The sequence below is a fragment of the Pinus tabuliformis genome, chromosome 1_1 (genome assembly GCF_031772625.1).
Source record: "Pinus tabuliformis cultivar Carrire ecotype Pingquan chromosome 1_1, CPIR1, whole genome shotgun sequence".
Classification (NCBI taxonomy): domain Eukaryota; kingdom Viridiplantae; phylum Streptophyta; class Pinopsida; order Pinales; family Pinaceae; genus Pinus; species Pinus tabuliformis.
The window spans coordinates 167,054,472-167,076,342 of NC_142297.1; the positions used below are offsets into that span (position 1 = coordinate 167,054,472).

A 21,871-nucleotide genomic window follows, 5' to 3' on the forward strand; every position below is an offset into this window, starting at 1 on the left:
GTTAACAAAAAATCACGTGCCATTTGTTCAGTGCATTAATCTGACTTCTCCTGAAGTGATACCTTTCTTTGTGTCGTGAGATTCAGTATTCGACAATTGCTTTATTCATTCAAAAAAGCCGTCTTCTAAATAATCCGATGGCTTTTGCAAGTTTGATACAGGAAATTAGTCAAAAAGCACATGTCATTTGTTCATTACATAAAACTGATACTATCCTTAGAAGACTGCACATGATACCAATTCAACTTGTGGTCACATATTTTCCTTCTGGCTTCAGCCGGGACATCAAGTGCAGTGTCCAACAATGATCTCGATCTCCCATTATATAAAGAGAGATTACCATAGAATCCTCCCAGACATACTCAAGAAACCTTATCTGTAAATCATTCAAATGACAGTCAAAATTGTATCATGTGACGTTTCATGATAACAGTCTGAGTCTCCACGGTGGTAAATCAGGTTGTAAGCAGACAGATCAATGACACGCTATGTTTACATTCTGTTAAACAAGACAAGTCTTCCAAAGAAGAATCTAATAATATCAATCTCTAGATAAGCATTTAAATGTGAGTTAGATATTTCACACCCTCTTTGGAAATATATAAAACATGTTTCGGTCATGTCAACAAAATTTGTTTTAACTTGCTGATCTCTCTAATATAAGAATTGAACACTGAACACCAGGCCTCCTCGAATCAGCATCTTTGATTTATTTTCAAGGTGCGAATCTTATGCTTGTAATAGAACATTCCTCTACTATATTGATGGATTTATCACTCACTGCGGGAGTGTCTCCTTCCTGATGTATTCGGAAATCCACTGACAGAATGCCTGTTGGCCATGTCTCCTCTCCAAAAAGGATTTAACATAGCATTCTGCACATATTCATCCAAGAAGAAAATAGCTGGTTTGATAGTTAAACACAATATGTATTGCATGCCTCAATTACAAAGAACTTCCGGTCAAAAACAATATGATGTATACAAAAAATGACAAACAAACAGACCCCGAGAGGCACGCCATCTCTTATTTCTTGTGCTGTTTTCTGAGATTTCTTTTCCTAGGTGGCACTCTCTTTTTAAAAAAAGGCCACCTAAGCATGCCACGGAATGATAAAACATGAACCCTAGGCAATTTTTTTCTTCGTAATCTTCCTTGTGTCCCTGCAACAGTGCAAGCAAGTCTAAATCTTTAGAATTGGTTTTATAAAAATTGGAAAAGGAATAATACATTTCTTATCAGCGACCATGTAATATGCAGAATCTTTTCTTGTGTGAGCAACAACACCAAGCATGAAATACTAACATTGCTTTGGAAAAATAGACCTCTATCTTAGTCTCATCTTTCTTTAGTTGGCAGAGCAATTACAGATTTCGCTTCTTAAAAATCATCAAGACGAACAAGCCATATCCCTAAAGCAAAACCCAAATTGCCTTTTGTCTCAACTGTGGCAGAATAACTTCTTATATTCAAGTCTATGCCATTGTAATAAATGGCAATATATAAATAATAACAATATACTAAATGACACCAAAAAAGCACATGACCTTATGAGGCACATCAATATTTAAGTGCTTAGTAAAATCTAATATTTTTATTAAAAAATGTATATGAATGTGATGATTATTACAAGGGGGGCCTGGCTTGACATAGGCTAAGGTGCCCATTTGAAGAGTCGCGACACTTTAATATTATTATTTATATATTTGATTTTATTATTATTTAGTTACATTATTTATTAATTTATTACTTATTTTCTATGTTGCATGAGTTTCTGGAACGTGGGAACGTTGGGAACTTGGGTACGGGTGTCGGGAACGGCTAGAGGTTTCCCCAAAATTTACAGGAAACGGCTAATCGGGAACGGTAATATTATATAATAAAAAAATTTAAAATATAAAAATATAAAATATATAATTATATAATAATCAAAATTAATATTAAATCAAAATATTCAAGTATTAAAATCAATTTAAATATATAATCTCTCTTATATATAAATATATTCTCTAGGTGTCTCTCTTCCCGAGTCTCTCCCTTTTATATATATAAAATATTAAAATGTCAAGTTCATTATTAGTTATCTGAAACATGACCAGTGTTTGAAACAATCTGCCTTAAAAATACAAAGGAACAATTTTACTTATGTTTCTCTAGTTATTCTTATGAGAAAAAGTAAAGCGACTCTAATGGTTAAGCATTGATTGCCACATACAATATGCACACAATATTCTGCGATACATATACATAAACAAAAAAAAAATACTCATCAGCATGACACCCCAGATATCCCCCTTACATTGAGGTGTCACACGCTTCCTTAACCCATCAAGGGATTGCTCCAGTTTCTCAATTAAGGATATCGGTGTTAAGGATGTCTTTGGCCTTTCTCCCTGCAAAGGTTTCAAGAAAGCCTCATGTTTTGTGGGAAGTTCAACATATTTTTCTACATGCTCTGTATTCCCCAACCCCAGGGAACGCGGGAACTCCAAAAAAAAACAGTCTTCAAAGCTCCCGGAACTTTCCCAAGCTCCCATTGCAGCTCCCACAGAAAAGGGAACGTTCCCATATAGTTCCAAAGCTTCCGGGAGCGCGGGAACCACTGGAACGAGTTTCCCACTTCTAGGGAGCGGTTCCCGTGTAACAGAGCTTATTTTATAAGTAACAATGTCTAACCCTTTAGAGAATGCTTTGTCCTCAAAGCAAATCCTAAATGAGTTTGTCTTTCCTTGTGGAGTTTCATTTTGACTCTGGGTTTGTTTGAGATTATTTGGGCAGCTTGTTTGCAGCGGAAATAAGAGATTTGCAAGTTTTATTTGGGGAGGGTTTTGGCTTCTTGAGCATATTACTTGTAGTTCCTTCCCTGCCATTGGATTTCCATGAATTTTTCCTAGAGATTTGTGGCGTAGGTTCATGATAGCATTAACCATTCCATGAAGAGGTATAGTGTAATATCCCATTTGTATTTTAAAATTTTGTATATGCATCAAAACTTTTATGCCATCATCCTGCCCGTTCAATTGGTTGACCATCAGCAGCTGTAACCGTGACATCCTTCACAGAGTACACAAACAGATTTAGTTGTTTTGCAAGATTAATGTCCACAATATTGTGGATGTTCCCTGAATCTACTAATATTGTGCATACCCTGATACCAAGTGTGACAATCAAACCTGGCTCTGATACGAGATGAAGCAAAATAATATTTAAGTGCTCAATAAAATATAATAAACCTGCCTCTGATACTAGATGAAGCAAAGTAATATTTTAAGTGCTCAATAAAATATAATATTTTTATAAAAAAATGTATATGAATATGATATTTTTATAATGAAGGGGGCCCAGCTTCATATAGCCTAACATGCCTGTTTGAAGATCAAGACCCTTTTTAATCATTGTTGAGAAATCAATGGTAGCTAGATTAGGGTGATTTCTCTCTCTTTGATAACTGCTTGTGATGATCCTTTTGTTTAACTTGATGTACTTGTAATTAGCTTCTTCTTCTCTTGATTATTATGGTGTTCTTATTATCAAACAGCTACCAAACTATGAATATCAATAACATAAATGAAGACAGGATATAGGTTTCTAGCTAGGGCCAAAACCTCTCCTAGAGAAAAAAAAACCCACAAGAATTCTTCTCTTCTTATAGAATCTTTAAATGACGAATTCCAAGACCTTTAGACTCTAGACCCAAGACCAAGTCAACTTTTCCTTCTGACGAACTTCTCTTTCACAAAGTCAAGCCAAGTCAAACACTTATTTTGCACAACTTTGACCCTTGCAACAAATTTCACTTCTTTCTTCAAACCTGCAATTTTTGGCCTTCCTAAAGTACCTGCAATTTTGCACGTATGGGAGGAATATGGTAAAACAGATCTCTTTCTTTCTTCGCTTAGGGTGCTTCTTCTTTGGTAATTTGGTCTCCATGTTTGATTCTTTTGACACCAGATTTCAGCCTTTTAAGATGACCGCAATTTCAGTTTAGTAGCAGCAAAGTGTGCCCTAATTTTTCTCACACGTGTGATAATGTGGCCCGAAACAAACTTCAAAACTTTAGTTTCTCTTTCTTGAACTTTGCTTGCCCTTTAGAATTTCTTCTTCTTATGATCAAACTTCTTCTCTTGCTTGATCGATTTTTCTTGGATGTCTCTTCAAATAAAGTCGAATGCACTTATATATAGGTTTCCAAGGGGTACGAATTATCCTTCATGGGGTACAAATTAACCTTCAGGAGGCCAACTTGATCTCTTCTAGGCTGACTTGATCTTGGAGGGGTATACTAACATATTTGACTTAAAAATAATTATTTTGATGTAATGTTCCAAAAAGGAAATAACAGTGATAAACAAGGCAAAATACACATATAACACAGAAATATTTAAACAACAATCAGACACCCACAATTTGCACTGGAAATGCGCCAAAATTCAGCCATTTTATTACATATGGACAAGAGTACAATGTATGAAATGCGTGCACCTAGGCTTGCCAAAGCAAGCTAGACAATCCCAAGTAAGAAAAATGCTACCTGGATGCAGAGGAAAGGCTTCTCCTCAATGTTCTACGCTGGCCCTAGAAATTATGCAACCGCTGGCTGGAAGAAACGCCAGTTTGAGTCTCCAAAAGTACTCAGAAAATTCTGCCAAAATAATCTTGAGCTCTCCACCAAAAACCCAAAAAGGATTTGGGAAATTCTACCAACCACCCGGGACCCAAAATTCAAGCTCACTCCTCCCCACTAGCTACTATATATTCTGTTGTTTGGAGCACCAAAGCCCCTCCAAAAAATCTGCAAAATTAGGAGCAGACTCCTTGAGGCTAGTTCAACAAAACCCAGAAATGATTTGGGCTAATTCCGACCTCCTAGAATTACCCAAATTTGGTGCTACACCCTCCTTGACAGATTTTGCGTCCCCCACAAACTATAACTACTAAATATGTCACAACCCCTCCTCAATTAGCTGTAGAATGGCCCTGCAAAATTTCTTCCCAAACCCAGCACAAATGAGATGAATACAGCCCCACGAAATCTGCCCTACAACACCTCTGCGCAGGCCCTAAAAAGGACGAATTTGGCCCTCACAGGAGCAGCAATTTCCAGCGTTGAAATTCACGCCAAATGTTGGTCCACCCTCAGTGAAATTTCTCCTAAATTCACTGGCCAAAATTGCCCTTGAAACTCCCTCGACTTAGTGGAACGACTTTTGCCCCTACATCCTCTTGGAAATTCGAATTGGCTGAAACAAGAGTTGATTTGTCCCACGAACTCTAGCAAATCTCTTCCCACTAAGTCTAGCAATCTCTCCTAAGGTGGCACTCTGAGTCCACCGAAGAAAGCGCTGAGATTTCCGCCCAGAAATCTCCTTATGCTAAGCAGCACTGGTAGTCTTGGCTAAGCAGCTCAAGAGTACTCTAATTCAGAAATTCAAATAATCAAAAGCCCCCAAAATGATGTCTCTTCCTTCTATTTATCTTTTCTGCCCCCTTTCTCTCCTTGTGGGTCCCACAAATTCGACCTCCTTCTCCCTAGCTCGATTTTCCTAAAGGGTTCGAATTATCCTTTTTGGGTGGCCCCACATCCGACTACCAATTTAATTTTTCTTTTGTTCTAATGTTGGTGGCCTCCATCTCTCCAAAAATAAAGTGGGGGCTCCCTCCACCCTCTTTTCCTAAGTTTACATGCCAAAATATTTCCCAACACCGAATTGCAAAAAAGTGGAAATTTTTCTTAGCAAAATTAATTTAATTGGGGACATTACAGTCCTCCCCACCAAAGATTGCTTGACCTCAAGCAATGTCTGAACAAGCACCCTCTCAATCAACTGACCCCAACAATCTCTGCACACAATACTGGGGTCCCAAATGTACCACCCAGTCATCCTTGATCTCTAACCTATCTTGCCAGGATCCCAAGCCATCCTGATCAGAGTGAGGCATCCCTTGCTCCACTCGTTGTCCAACTCATCACAGGCACCAGAGGCCCTATGAATACCGCCACTAAGTAGAGCATCATGGTAGTATAAGACCCTAATCATCTCCTCGTGAAACTACTCTATTGAATAGTCCCTCTTGTGCACTTCACAAGTGGACTCTTGAAGATGCAACACAATCCTGGTGGAATTGAACCCTCGTCTACCTGAGCTTTTCCCCTGATCTCCTCTTGTTGATCACCCAGCCACACCAATGAAGTTCCCCACACTATCAATGAATTACTAAAACTCAATGGAAGATTTGGATGACCTTCCCCTGTAGAAACCATTTCACCTCTACAAGTAGTTGAACTGCTAAGACCTGCTATGTATGTCGCGGAAGCAACCTATCCTGCTGACTTCGTGACACCTCGGTCAAGCCTGACTACTCAACATGCTCGTACCAAACCCTCCTCTCTGGTAATGCTTGGCCACTATATCTGTCACAATCAGCGCTATGACCAACCTGCCAGGGCAACTCTGCAATGCTCGAGTCCACCACTCCACAACTAGCCTCGATCCTGAGCAGCAACCTACCTCGCCATATAACGAAGGTCTCAGCGACTCCCCATATGTTAGCCTGGAAAGAATTGGATCACCATCCATGGTAACCCTTCCCATCGATAAGTGGAGTGATCCACTCGCCAACCGGATCCTTAGATCCCCCAACCATACCGAGAGGTCACAGGTCCCACTCCTCACAGGTTGTCGCTGCTTAGAACCCATCCAATCTAACCCCAATATGTATACAATAGGTGGACCCCGAGTATCAAGAATTTGTCCCACGCATGCCAATCTACCCTGCTCTTGCCAAACCACATAGTGAAAACTGTTATCCCAACACCTAGACACTGCTAGGAGTATGGACACCCTCCTATAGACGAAGTCTACCATCTGTTGTCCCTCATGCTCATGTAGCGCCTCAAACTGCTTCATCGAAATTGTATTATGCAGCTCCCAGGTGATCACCTCCCCATGTGTGAGCCCAGGGGTGGAACATATGCTCCCTTGGCAGTAGACCATGCCATCCGCAAGCTTGTATACGTCAACTCCTGCACCCATCAAATGCCTCAACTGGAGAGTCTCTCTCTGAATACTTTGTATCCCAACTAGTTGTCCCAAGCAAGCCTCCCGCGTCATGTTGCTCATGATGAAGGCAACAAGGGACAACATCCAACTCCTTTGTGCCTGCAAACAATGTGGAAGTGAGGCAGGCGTGCAAGACCCCATGGATGTCGTCAAATTATGCTCATCTACCTCCTCACTGATCTTGGGTGAACTATACCCAATGGCATGCCTGTCGTCCTCATCAAGTGGTTTCCCTGAAGGTAATGCTCCAAAATCCCCATGGGTAGCATCACACCTCACTACATACGACCAAGCACCCCTACGCTCCCTTGCATACAAACATGTACCTCCACGCCCCTCGGCACACGACTGCACCCAGTTGCACCCCTTTGTGCCCTGTTGGAAACCACTACCTACTGTCGTACTACCCTGCACCATAAAGCATCCCACGTGTGCCAATGTATCTGCCACTCTGCTAGTGGACCTGTCATGATGCGTGGCATATCTCCACACTTGTCCTAGTGGACCTGAGAGGTCTAACTCCATACATTCTAGGGCAGTGTTGCGAAAGAGCCCCCCCCCCCCAAATCCCGCTCCCAATCCGCGCTCCAGGCAGGAGCAACTCAGGAGAGGGTCGAGAGCGCGCTCCTGAAATCGCTCTCGAAAAGGGAGCAATTTCGGGAATGCGCTCCTGAAATCGCTCTCGAAAAGGGAGCAATTTCCGGAGTGCACTTCCTAAAAAAATTTTCGCTCCTTGCCTTTTCGAGAGCGTTTTGCCTTTTTTGCAATTTTTTTTTTGTAGTAATGTTCGAAATGCAATTTTTTTTTAAAGAAACAAATAATTTTTGAGTGGGGCAACTTAATGATCAAGTCTAGGCCCTAGTATTGATATGCTATTCATGGTAATGTTAAATTCTTATTCTTAAAGGAAAGGTGACATTCTCCTTAATCTTCATTTTCATCCTTTTACTTAAATTTTTAACATTACCATGAAATGACTCAGGATGTTTGAGAGTGGTTCCGGCTTCATTGGATTTCATATGGAGAAAGTAGAATTTTAGATTTCATTCAAAATCCAACAGACTTATCAATTTTTCAGGATTTCAGGATTGGGGGATTGCAATGTTTCCATTGAATTTTGACATGTATTAGGGTATGGAACTCGTACTTAATCAAGAGCACCAATCCCTCTATGTACCTTGATGTTAGTGACATTGGTTGTAGAACTCCTCTATCATGACCCTCCCAAAAATGTACGCATCACTCAAACAAAATCTTGACTTGACATGCTATGCTTTTTCTATCTTATGTTAATGCTTAGAGGGTGGTATTAATGACAAAGATCCCTATACAGATACAGAGGTAATGACAAAGATACCTCTGGATATTAATGCTTAGAGGGTGATATTAATGACAAAGATCCTGATTTTCCAACAAGACTAAAAAATTAGACATTTCTCGTGGTGGCAAGAGGCCCAAGCATAAGAAATAGATAATAGATTTACTTCTCTTTTCTAGTTTCTAGTAGCTTTATAACTATTGACTCTTTCATATTTATTATGATATTTTTTTAAACAATATATGACAATTTAAGTTTGAAGTTGGCAATTATAACTCATTAATAATGAATTATGAATATGATGCTTCATGAAGTTGAAAGTTGTTTCATTTCATTTATAACATTTCATTTCATGTTAGATATTATTTGTTGTAATGGTTACACTTAGCTTACAAGTACAACTTTGGTGATCAATGATGATAAATGTTATATATTGAATTTTAAAAGCTTGAAACTTTAAGATTGATGAATCATGAGACTCAATATGTTGTATGTTACTATGTTAATAACTTGTGGACGTGGTTGATAAAGATTATAACTTCTAGATGATTGTTGTTATATGGTTCAATCTATGTTTTTTTATGTTTTTTATATCTAATTCATTATTCTACATGTTTTTGTTGACATATATGTATCAAAATATAAAAATATATATATATTATATAAAAAAAGGTCCGGGATTCGCTCCCAAAACCTGGAGCTTCTGAAAATGTCGCTCCCGCTCCCAAGTAACACTGTTCTAGGGGAAATATCGTTGTTGCACAGATCATTCGTGGCTCCCATGCCCAATACATCAATGGGAGAGCATCTTCTCCATGCAGTGCCCTATCCGGTGGCCCGTCAATGCCACCTCCTCTTACAGCCTCCTGCCATGGTACACCGATCATCCAATGCTCCCACACACAACCAACATACCAAGACAACTCATGGAATTTGCCTGCTGCTCTATCAACTCGACCTATCACTAGTGTTGCCTAGAACTCTAGTGGGAATATGAAAATGGGGGTGAGTTCAATCACTAGATCCACCATCCTACTAATATCATGACTGACCCAATCCATGGAATGGTTGAGAGTCCCACATGGATCCCAATGATGATCCATCCCTCAAGCCCCTCTGGCAAACCACGGCCCTTGTTGAACTATGCTCCCGACCATGGATGTGTCCAAAAACCTAGCCAGCCCCACCAAGTATCAACTCAATACCTCTCGCCATCCAACCCCAAGACCTAGCCAACCCCCCATCATGCGAATGTTGCCCCCTGCTTAACTCGTGTCACTTCATCTCACCATCTTAGTCAACACATAAAATCTGTCGGGGTGATTTTGCCTCTCCATCTCCAACATGCATAGGCAACCTAGTGGTGCTACCAACCTCATCTATGTATGTCTGAGTAGGGTTGCTCCATCGCTCCAATGTGCACTCCCATTGAACCATTAGGGAACCCAATTGTTCCCCAACACGAGTTAGTTTGGCCGCTGACTCGCCACAAACCGCTTTCATGCCCTCCAGCTCCTCATTCTGTTGTAGAATGGCCTCTCGCACTATCGTGGCCTTCTTTATCAATGCTAGAAGGTCGGCCCAAAACTGATGAAACTGTCGAGGGTGGCTATCATTTGTAAACTCGGTCACGACTCTGGACCCCTCCGTCTCTTTTGGCGCCTCGTTAACAACAGGATGCCTCCAGGCACCTCATCAATCTACTGTGGGCAACCCTCATCTAGAAACTCGGTCATAGCACTGGGTACCTCATCAATTGTCGTCACCACATCAACAGATGGCCCTCCAAGTGTATGCTCTACCCCCTCAACCAAGGTGTCAGTCGGAGCTATCAAAGACGTCTCCAACAATGGTGACTCCTGCGCCACACAAGTATATCAATGTGCCCCTCACCATCCTGCGTGCCCTCTTGCTCAACCTCCTCCTCAAGCTCCTTATATCTAAATCGCGGTTTCCCCCAAAAGAAATGCCCCCTAGTCTCACTCTCTAACTGTCCTCGTCCTGTCCACTCTCTTTGACGAGATCTGGTGTCCTTTCGTTCGAATTTCTCCACGAACCTTTTTGTGAACTCTGTGTAGGATGTGATATGTGCATGTCCCAAAGGGATCAGCACTTGGTAGCACCACTCCATAGCATCTCCATCCAATTGCAAGGTGGCATGTCTAATAGCATCTGCCTCCCTCATGGGGTTTAGCCATAAATATGTGTCCAGTTCTTGTATCCATTTTCTGACAAAACTCCTAGCTGAGCCATCAAAGTGGGTGAGGGTCATTTTTCCCTCAATGGTACTAATTCTCTCGAGTCATGGGTTTGCCTGTGGTCCACCCGTCACAGTGCATACACAACCAAATCTTCCATGATCTTGTTGGCTACCCCACAACTGGCCAAGATCATGCTCTAATACCACTATAATGTTCCAAAAAGGAAATAGCAGTGATAAACAATCAAACACCTAGAATTTACACCGGAACTACGCCAAAATGCATCCATTTTATTATATATGGAGAAAAGTACAATGCATGAAATGTGTGGGCTTGCCAAAGCAAGCTAGACAATCCTAGGTGAAAAAAATGCTACTTGGATGCAAAGGAAAGGCTTCTCCTCAATGTTCTGCGTTGGTCCTCGAAATTTTGCAACTGAAGAAACACATGTTTGAGCCTCCAAAAGTGCTCAGAAAATTCCACCAAATTAATCTTGATCTCTCCACCAAAAACTCAAAAAAAACCCAAAAAGGATTTGGGCAAATTCTACCGACCACCCAGGACCCAAAATTCAATCTCACTCCTCCCCATTGGCTGCTAAATAACCCTGTTGTTTGGGACACCAAAACCCCTCCAAAAATTCTGCAAAATCAAAAGCAAACTCCTTGAGGCTAGTCCAGCAAAACCCAGAAAATATTTGGGCTAATTTCGACCTTCCAAAATTACCCAAATTTGGTGTTATGCCCTCCTTGATAGATTATGTGTCCCCCACAAACTATAACTGATGAATATGTCACAATCCCTCCTCAATTAGTTGTAGAATGGCCCTACAAAATTCTTTCCCAAACCCAGCGCAAATGAGATGAATATAGCCCAACGAAATTCCCCCAGCAACACCTCTGCACAGGCCCTAAAAATGGTGAATTTAGCTCTCACAGGAGCAGCAATTTCCAGCTCTTAAATTCACCCCAAATGTTGGTCCACCTTTGATGAAATTTCTCCTAAATTTGCTGGCCAAAATTCCCCTTGAAACTCCCTCAACTCAGTGGAACGACTTCTGCCCATGCGTCCTCCTGGAAATTCGAACTCACTGAAACAAGAGCTGATTTGTCCCACGAACTCCAGCAAATCTCTTCCCACTAAGTCTGGAAATCTCTCCTAGGGTGGCACTCTGAGTCCACCGAAGAAAGAGTTGAGATTTCCGCCCGGAAATCTCCTTGTGCTAAGCAACACTGGTAGTCTTGGCTAAGCAGCTCAAGAGTACTCCAATTCAGAAATTCAAATTGTCAGAAGCCCCAAAAATGATGCCTCTTCCTTCTATTCATCATTGCTGCCCCCTTTCTCTCTTTGTGGGCCCCACCAATTCAACCTCCTTCTCCCTAGTTCAATTTTCCTAAGGGGTTCAAATTCCCCTTTTTGGGTGGCCCCACATCCCACTACCAATTTAATTTTTCATTTTCTCTAATGTTGGTGGCCTCCATCTCTCCAAAAATAAAACGTGGGCTCCCTCCACCCATTTTTCCTAAGATTACATGCCAAAATATTTCCCAACGCCGAATTGCAAAAAATGGAAATTTTTCTTAACAAAATTAATTTAATTGGGGACATTACATTTGACTTTTTACAAAATGCCAATAGGGTCTTTTACATATGACAATGATTTTTTTTACTTTTGACTCTATGACAAAACCCTAGAAGCACACAATGGGTGCTTGACCTAAAAATAATTAGACCTAGACCATGAAACCCATGCTATAAAAAAAACAATAATAATTTTCTTCTCTTTTACATCAAATACATAAATCAATAGTACATAGAATATTTCAACAATCATGACCTTTTAATATTACTATTTATAGATTTAATTTTATTATTTATTAATTTATTATTTAGTTTATATGTAACACCTAAACAAAGGACATAAACAATCAATTATTATGACTTGTCAATGCGTACAAGTATACTATCACAAGGCATTGTAATCATCAACTTATCATCATCTTATTCATTGTTTTATACCATAAACTATGGTGACTTATCAATGCATACAAGTATACTATCACAAGACATTGTAATCATCATCTTATTCACTGTTTTATATATTATCTGCTCTACTTGGGATTTTAATTGCGTCTTTTTTATGTTGGATTATTATCAGTAACTGAATTTTGTTCATTTCATTGGCATCAAAGTAATATTATGATCTGACCCTTGGCCACACGTACATCAGAACCGCATTCTGAACAGGCTTCTGGCAACACCAAAAAATTTCAGAGTTTCTCTGAATTACCATGAAATCAGATATTTCATACATTCCAGAGAACAAAAAAATCATTAAGCTGCAAGTTCAAACAGGTAACAAATAAATAGAAAAAAATCAAAAAAAAATTACAAAAGAGAATCGTCAACATTCAGCTGTGTCTGTCAAACCAGAGAACAAATCATCAGGTTATCTGATTGCAACTGGGTAAAAGGAACAAGAGAGAAAAGAAAAAAGGCAGTAACAGACTCTTTGAATACTGTCAGTAATCTTCAGGCATCAACGGATTTTCAACCCCTGGTTAACACAACTACCAAATCATCCAATTATGTGACTGCTACTCAGGGAGGATATTACACCCACCAATTTATTTGCAATTGTAGAGAAGTATACATCGGGTTCACTGCCTATTAAAACATAAATATCACACACCCATTTAACGTCCAGTCTGTTTAACCAACGTAGATATTATTTCAGGCACCACCATCCGCCTTCGCTGCCATCGTGAGAAACTATTTTTTTCACTGGAGTTTATGTAGTTAGCCAACAGAATAATTACTGTGTCTCTCCGCTATATCGGTTGGTTAATGAGCTGGCACTGGCACTGGCAGTGGACTCTTGTTAATTTTGAGTTAACATGTTCGTTGCTTAGGTCAGTTACTTCATTAGCCCATAATTAACTCCATTAATCAATTAGCCAAGACAGTAACTGATGAAAGAACATTCATCATAAATACAGAAGACAAGCCAAGACAGGAGAACACAGGGATATGGCTCAAACCAAGGAAAAACCCCAAGATGGGGAAAACCCTTGAACAATTCTTCTTATTATCAATATCAAATGTTCAGCAGAGAGAGAGAAAGTATAATAATTTAAAGTCAGGATGACTTGCCAATTTACGACCTTTAGAAAAAAGAAGGGTTTGATCAAAACTGTAATTTTGGCACCCTCTGCATGCTTCATCTCTGTAATTCAGATCACAGGTTAGGGCACAAGTGCAGTTTGCTACAGCGCCCTTCTATTAACTGTGGCTTGCATCAACCAGTCCTTTGAAGCATAAAAACTGATAGCTTGTAGGCTTGAATGTAAAAATACACGAGGTATTTGTAACAATAATTTATTATATATAAAATTGTACAAGTGATGAATGTTACAATGAGGACCTGCCTATATAGGGCAGGTGTCCTTTCATGACTAGGCATGAAAATTGTACAAGTGATGAATGTTACAATGAGGACCTGCCTATATATACCTAAGTAGGTGTCCTTTCGTCACTGGGCATGTCTTTTAGACATGCATTTTCACTTAACTTAATGACTACTTAACATAATCAATATTTGATTATTTAATATTTACATTTATTTTATTTATTTATTTGTTATGAATTATATTCATAACATAGCCACTTCCTTCAAAAGCTTTGTCCTCAAAACTTATTGTCGACAGTTTCCTTCAGTTTGCATTTGTCATCTCGGCATATGTAACTTGACGCCATTGGCACCTCTGCCTATATAATTCGCTTGATAGCACTGTCTTGAATCCAGGGTTATTGATTTTATTTTTTATTTTTTTTAAATAACTCAAATTTTTTTTGTTTACAACTCTCCATATATTTTTTTTTAAACTCTACTTTTTTTTTAGAACTCTATTTTTTATTTATTTTTTTTAAATAGCTCTAAATTTTATTTTATTTTTATAACTCAATTTTTTTTAATTCTCTTTTTTTTAATATATATATATATATATATATATATTATTTTTTTAAATAACTCTAAATTTTATTTTATTTTTATAACCCTATATTTTTTTTAATTCTCTCTTTTTTTTAATAATATATATATATATATATATATATTCTTTTTCTTTTTTTAAATAGATTAATAAAATTATTTAATTATATATATAAGGTTATTGTATATGAGGGGTCCCAATCAGTTCGTACGGCGGTCACATCATTTGACTGTTATGCGAATATTATAATTGACCACGCTCCATGGACGGCAAAGGAGGGAACCAGCCGACAAGCAGTGAAGTTTACGCAGGTTGTCGGGATAGCGCTAGCAAGGTGTGACGGAGGAGAGAGCTCGTGGAATACTGGCGGAGGGCGGATGGAGGACGGAGGTCGAACAGGCAGCGGCACTTGAAACAAGTTAACCCAACGCATTTTCTGCAATTCTCTGGCAGAGTATTTGAACCGTGTTGACAACAGAGAATAAGTCGGGTTGTTGACAACGAAGAGAATCGTGGGTATGGTTGCCTGAAGAGTTGGTGGCGTGATTACCATTCTGGTCTTGATCTGAACGAGACAATGGCACGAAGATGGACGTCCCCTCTATGATGGTGAAACCCATAATGCCTCTGGTTAAGTGGTTTCCATCCATAATGCCTCTGGTTAAGTGGTTTCCATCCACCTCTATGGCCACCATTAAACAACATAAACAACCTCCGGAAAATACGATTCCAGGACCCATATGATCCGCCTCTTCAAATGCCACTAAATGGTCCGGCAACAGCCCCGCCATCGTCCATGTCTTGTTAGTGGTATCGTATATTTCCACTATTTCCAGTGAATGAATAGCCAAGAATGGTACCACCAACACTTTGTACTTGTTTTCTCCTCCTTCAACGATGCCTATGCTCCCTATCGAAAAAATTTCCATGTTTGCCATTGGACACATGATTGGGTGAAATCAAGAATTACACAGCATGCAAGCAAAAGTTGCACTGTCACCTATCCATTTTGTAGGTTCAACATCCAAAATATCCATTGCAGTACTAAAATTTGTATCTGAAAGGGTTTCATCCATCTCTTTCCAAGCATGCTCTAATGTACCTCTTGCCATAAGACGATTTGGAACAAAAGGTTTGGCTCCTGCAAAAGAACTACCAACCTTTTTGGGAATCACTGCCAGCATCTCACTCACAACAGTCCACATAGTCACTTCATGATCTTCATGTTGCCATCCAAAGTCTTCCTTAGGAAAATACCCCCCAGCAACACACAAACCTTTGTTCTATTCTTCATGATCACTTGTTGACATTAGAGGAACAGAGACGGGTATCCAAGGGCCAATTTCTTATTCTCTCTCTCCCAAAATTTTTGTATAGTCTTCAATTACATCTAGCTCTGCACCTCTGCCACCAGAAAATTCCTAAAGTTTTTTTGTTCTCTGATATGAAAAACCCCTATCTGGACATACAACATTACCTGGCGGAGGAAGAACTAGTGGAATGAAAGAATAAATAGCTTTTAGCAATGCAACATTATTGAGAAACCAGTCATGATGGGAGACAACCAATCCCTCATAGGGTGCATTTTTAGGCCCTGTGGCATGCTTTGTGTTCAATAAGCTTAATTTTGAACGTGTTGGCAACATCAACATTCTAGTGAGAACTCTGACTTTTCCCTCCCCATCTGATCATACTGAAATCTGTCTTCCTCACTTTCCAGAAATTCTTCAATGATTTCATTTAATTTTTGTCGATCTTGTGTTGTGCAAGAAAACAACAATTGTTCCACATGTGAAGCTTTAGCGACAAAAGCCACCTCCCCTGGTGACAGGCCAATCATCTGATAAAAACCAAATGTACCACTTTTAACAGATCCAAGAGAATCTGTTTGTTGTGGAAAACCCGATGTATGAACATACTGCGTAGAAAACACATTCAACAAGTTGTCCAACCATTTCTGTCGAAACCCTTGAGTTGATCTACTACAGGACGTAAACAGGCTTAGAGTACCCTCTCTATAAATCAACTTGGGAACATCGTATGAGATAGGTCTTTGACTTCCAGCATAGTGTATTTCTTCCAATTCACAAAAAGGAGGCAGTGAAAGAGAGTTTGGAATTTGTGCAAAATGTAAGAATGTGCGGCCTTCATTTCTTTCAAATAGATCCGGATGATTGCATACCTTTCTCAGCTGCATAACAATGTTGATGAGGTTACAAACATTGTTCTTGCTAGGACAAGCTTGAATGCTATCAAATAATTCAACCATGGAGATCTTATTCTTGATGGCCCGATAAAATGCTTGTTGACGAAAGCTTAAAGTGCAGCTCAAAGTAACTTCCTTTTTGTTAAGATATTGTTCATCTTCTTGTTTCTCAAGATAGTCCTCATCCACATCATCGTCATGTACATCATCATCTTGATCTACATAATCTTCATCGACATCATTTTCATCTGGATCTACATAATCTTCATCGACATCATTTTCATCTGGATCATCATCCCGATTTATATCATTTTCATCCACATCAAGATCAACTTCACTTGGATTTTCTACATTATAATCTTCTTGATCTATATCAGCTTCATCAGAATCATTATCTTGATCTAGATCATCCTGATTCACATCAAGATCAACTTTATTTGAATCCTCATCTAGATCATTTTCCTTATTATCGATTTCCTTTCGACATTCTTTAACTTCTGCAAACGATTTTTCTAAACGCTGAAATGCTTCTTGAATTTTACTAAATTGTTCAACGCATTCAAGACGTGAACGTAATGACACATTGTGCGGTGAACAACGTTCAAAGACCCGCCATGGCTCCGATACCACTGAAGCATAAAAACCGATAGCTTGTAGGCTTGGGCATATCTTTTAGACATGCCTTTTCACTTAACTTAATGACTACTTAGCATAATCAATATTTGATTATTTAATATTTACATTTACTTTATTTATTTATTTGTTATGAATTATATTCATAACATCCTTCCAACTATATGTTTCCCATTAACCTTCTTCTAGGCTACAAATACGAACCACACAGCCTCCAAATCATGCATTCCAGACTGCGGCATCCTATTTGTAGCTTCTCGATCTTCAGAATAAGGTGTTCAAGGCCTGCGGCCTAGCTTAAGGTGACTCAAGCTATTGCGGCCAGCTTCTAGGAGGGATTCACCATGAGGATCATGACCAAACTATAATTAGATCAACCCTTATGCAAGGTGGTAGCCTCAGCTCCAAACTTGGACTTGTAAGAAACAAGAAAATACTCCAAAACCTAGAAATTGCCCATGCCTTATCTTCCCTCCTCCTGTGTTTGCCCTAAGTGAAGCTTCTCGGCCTAGTTGCTGAAGATGAACCCAAAAACATAATAGACCTTCGTCCTCCTTGAGCACGACTGCCTCAGACATACATTGAAGACCTTTTGGATGAACCAAATGAGGATGGGGGATGCCTATATATATATATATATGACAATTTGTCCTTGTGGAGGTGAAGCCGACTTTGACACTTGGAGGCAAATTCGAATTTCAAATTTTTAATTTTCCTGCCTTAATAAGGTCATGACTTGTAGAATTTTTTTAAATAAACAAATATTTGTCCTTATTCAAATTCGATGATCTTTAAGTCGATTTTGGTCCTCTCGAAAAGAGGAATTCAATGCCAAAATTATCTTCCCCAAAGGGGTTTTCCAAAGTGTTGACAATTTTAACAACTCTGTTGTGCTCTAGAAGCTGAAGAACTAGGAGGTAGACCACATCCGCTACTGGTGACCATGGTAGGTGATGTCACCTCCTCTTGTTTCTCCTCCTCCTCCTCCTCCTACTTTGCAACCGCTACCCCCTCCACTACCTCCTCCTTTAACCAATCAGGGGTTGACTCCATGATAGGCCTCTCGGTCTCAACCCTCCATGCAGTAGTGGTGTCAATCCCATCTAATGAGATGGCCTCCACATCAGATGTCTTCTCAAGTTGCCTCACCCACAATCGAAGATTGTAGTAGATGTAGACCATGTCATTAAGTCGTTGGGACTCCAACCTGTACAAAGGTCATAAATTAATAAATTGTAAATAATAAATTAATAATTATAAAAAATTAATAATTATTATTTAATGAATTCAAAAAATTAATTGGAATATTTTTAACCTGTTGTGCTTCTTGGTGTGTATTTTTTCAAATACACTCCAGTTGCGCTCGCATCTAGAGGAGCTACATGTTTGGCTGAGCACTCGAATGGCAAGCCTTTGGAGATTGGGTACTCTACCACCATAGCTTCTCCACCATGCATCTACAACAAATAAGATAAACATAAGAAAAAAAATTGAAATTTGAAAGTTGAAGCAAAGTATGGAGACACAATGAAATTTAAAACAAACTAAAGCTTACCTAGCATTTTAGTCTTCCTATCCACAATAGCCATGTCAAAGCTAAGTGTGCCACTTGCCATCCTGTATATCTCTATTTCTTTGGAGATTTATGCACGTTCTGCTGGAGATGACACCATCTTCTGAAAACAAGTGAAGAATCCATCCATGCCCTCAACATCAAATAAAAAGCCACAGGAGTAAGAAAATGTGAGGTTTAGGTAAATCCCTACTGCATGAATGGGACGATGGAGTGTATTGTTCCATCGCTCATCAATTACTTCCCATATGAGTTGGTGTCTCTGAAACCCTTCATCACCTTTATCACCATAGTAGTTGCGAATGGATTCTTTGGCCCTATCTATGGCCACATACAAGTAGCCCATTGTGGCCTTGTCTCCATCAACTAATCGAAGAACCTTTGCCAAAGGTTCAGTAATGTAACACACCTCCTACACTCCCACCTAGAAGCTTTCCTGGTATGAAACTAGCTTGCATATGGCATCTCCCTCTGGTTTGTGGCTATATGGCAAAGCACGCCACTCTTCTGAAAGAAACATTCTCTTCACATCCCACATAGAATTCAAGGAGGATTGAAGAGATATGAAGTTAGGGGAAACCGTGTAATGGCAAGGCACACCAACTCCTTGTTGTTGGTGAATGTTCTCATCAAATTAAGCACAAATGCATGATTATATATAAATTTTGTAATGTTTTTTTATGATTCAACAATATCCTTGACAAAAGTAATTTTCCTATGTCCTCAATCACTTCTCATGAATCACTTTTCATATGAGTTGTTGTCTCTGAAACCCCTCATCCCCTTTATCATCATAGTAGCTGCGAATGGATTCTTTGGCCCTATCCATGGCCTCATACAAGTCGTCTATTGTGGGCTTGTTTCCATCAACTAATCGAAGAACCTTTACCAAAAGTTCAGTAATGTGACACACCACCTGCACTCCCACCCAGGAGCTTTCCCTGTATGAAACTAGTTTGCATATGGCCTCTCCCTCTAGTTTGCGGCTATATGGCAAAGCCCGCCAATCCTCTAAAATAAACATTCTCTTCACATCCCACATAGAATTCAAGAGGGATTGATGAGATATGAAGCTAGTGGCAAACAGTGTAATGGCAAGGCACACCAACTCCTTGTTGTTGGTGAATGTTCTCATCAAATTAAGCACAAATGCATGATTATATATAAATTTTGTAATGTTTTTTGATGATTCAACAATATCCTTGACAAAAGGAATTTTCTTATGCCCTCCAACATTAAATCAATACAGTGTGCAGCACAAGGTGTCCAAAATAAGTTAGGATACCTCCCCATAAGCATCCTTCCAACAGCAACATGATTTGCAACATTGTTCATTATGACTTGGACAGCATGTTGTGGAACACCTCCAAAATGAACACGTCCAACAAATCACATAATAATTGTGCATCTTTGATTTGTGCAGATGCATCAAAAGATTTCATAAACATTGTCCCCTTGGGACAATTAACCAAGAAGTTAATAAGGGTTCTACTCTTTTGATCGGTCCAACCATCTGACATCACGGTGCATCATGTGTCTGCCCCTGAGCCCCTAAACTCCCCCAATCTCTTGGTGCATTCAACTTTTTCATTCTGAAGAATGTGCCATGTTGTCACACAGAATGTCTAGGCACCGCGACAATGGCTCAGATCGGGGGTTGTCACCCTGGTCCCCAATCTCTCCATTTAAGCTCTCTTCCAATAGCAGACTAAGGAGGGTAGACCCTATGGAAATGGAATGAAGGAGAATTACTTGGAACCAACCAATTCAGGTGACACAATTAAGCAACCAAGTACTTGATTTAGATTTAGCAAGACTTATAGGATTCGATTAGATTTAGACGATTGATACCAGTGCCTTATGGAGTCAACTATCTTGTTATAAAATTTAGGACCAAGTAATTGATGGGCAACTGTTGCTTTGATGACTATCTTATATGAAATGCATATCCTAAAACTAATGTGAGATGCAAGAATCTTGGTTAATTTTAGTTGAATGTCGATCTAAGTTTTAACCCTTCGATCCTTTCTATATCGAGTTTGATTCTGTAGTAAGTGGTAGAGAGAAGATAAGGTGAAACACACTAAGGTGTGATTAACGATACCTCTCCCGAAAATCTAACATACTCGGAGCCTCCGGCGCTACAGAGAGTTGTGGCTCTAATGACTACAAGGTCGTCGTTTTAAGAACTATTAAAACCAGGCTTCTCCAACAAAGAAAAGATGGATAGGTACCTACATTTCTATTGACCAAGCTTATGCCTGGAAGTAAATTTTAATTATACAAGACTAACTTAATATGCAAATGCACGAGATTAGGAGATGGAACAAGATGAAGCTAGATTCAAGGATTGAAAGCGCTTATGTCACGATCTATTTCTGAGTTATATGACAAATCCTTTAATCAAACTAAACTTCTCAGCAATGTGCTTAAAATATCACAATATAATGCTCGATTAAATCACTAACTTATCACTTCAATTTATCTAAATTATTTCCAATGCAATTATAGCTCAAATAGAACAAAACTTTCTTCACAATTCTTCAATATCACCCTCAAGATAATGCCAATTATATAGATGCTCAAAAATACTCAATTTAGGAAATGAAAGATATGCAATTTACCATAATTTCATGAAAGAGTGCTTAACCATTACTTGAAAAATTCTCAAAATTTAATATGCAATAAATATCCAATAATTTCAAGTAAATAGAGCCACGCTTAAAGTTAATTAAATGACGAGCAATCTCAATAGATGTCAAGCACAAAAATATTCAAAACCCAATGTCAATGATTATGAAACTTGGCATGAAAAAGACTTAATTACTTAAATTTCCAAAAAAAAACAAACTTTAAGATTTAAAGTCCCCAAAACCTTGACACAAAA

General features: G+C 39.1%; 1 protein-coding gene across 3 annotated transcripts in view; it reads right to left on the reverse strand.

Moving 5' to 3' along the window:
• Positions 1–321: 321 nt before the first annotated feature.
• Positions 322–21,871, reverse strand: part of GAF1 (Polymerase/histidinol phosphatase-like protein) — a 190,355-nt gene continuing 168,805 nt past the window's right edge. For 2 of the 3 annotated variants that reach the window (XM_089391720.1, XM_089391721.1), the window contains exon 7: positions 322–1,163. In XM_089391720.1, the coding sequence (XP_089247846.1) occupies positions 1,027–1,163 (137 nt within the window). In that variant the 3' untranslated portion in view covers positions 322–1,026. The remainder of the gene's footprint in view (positions 1,164–21,871) is intronic. The other variant, XM_089391722.1, reaches the window with a different exon arrangement.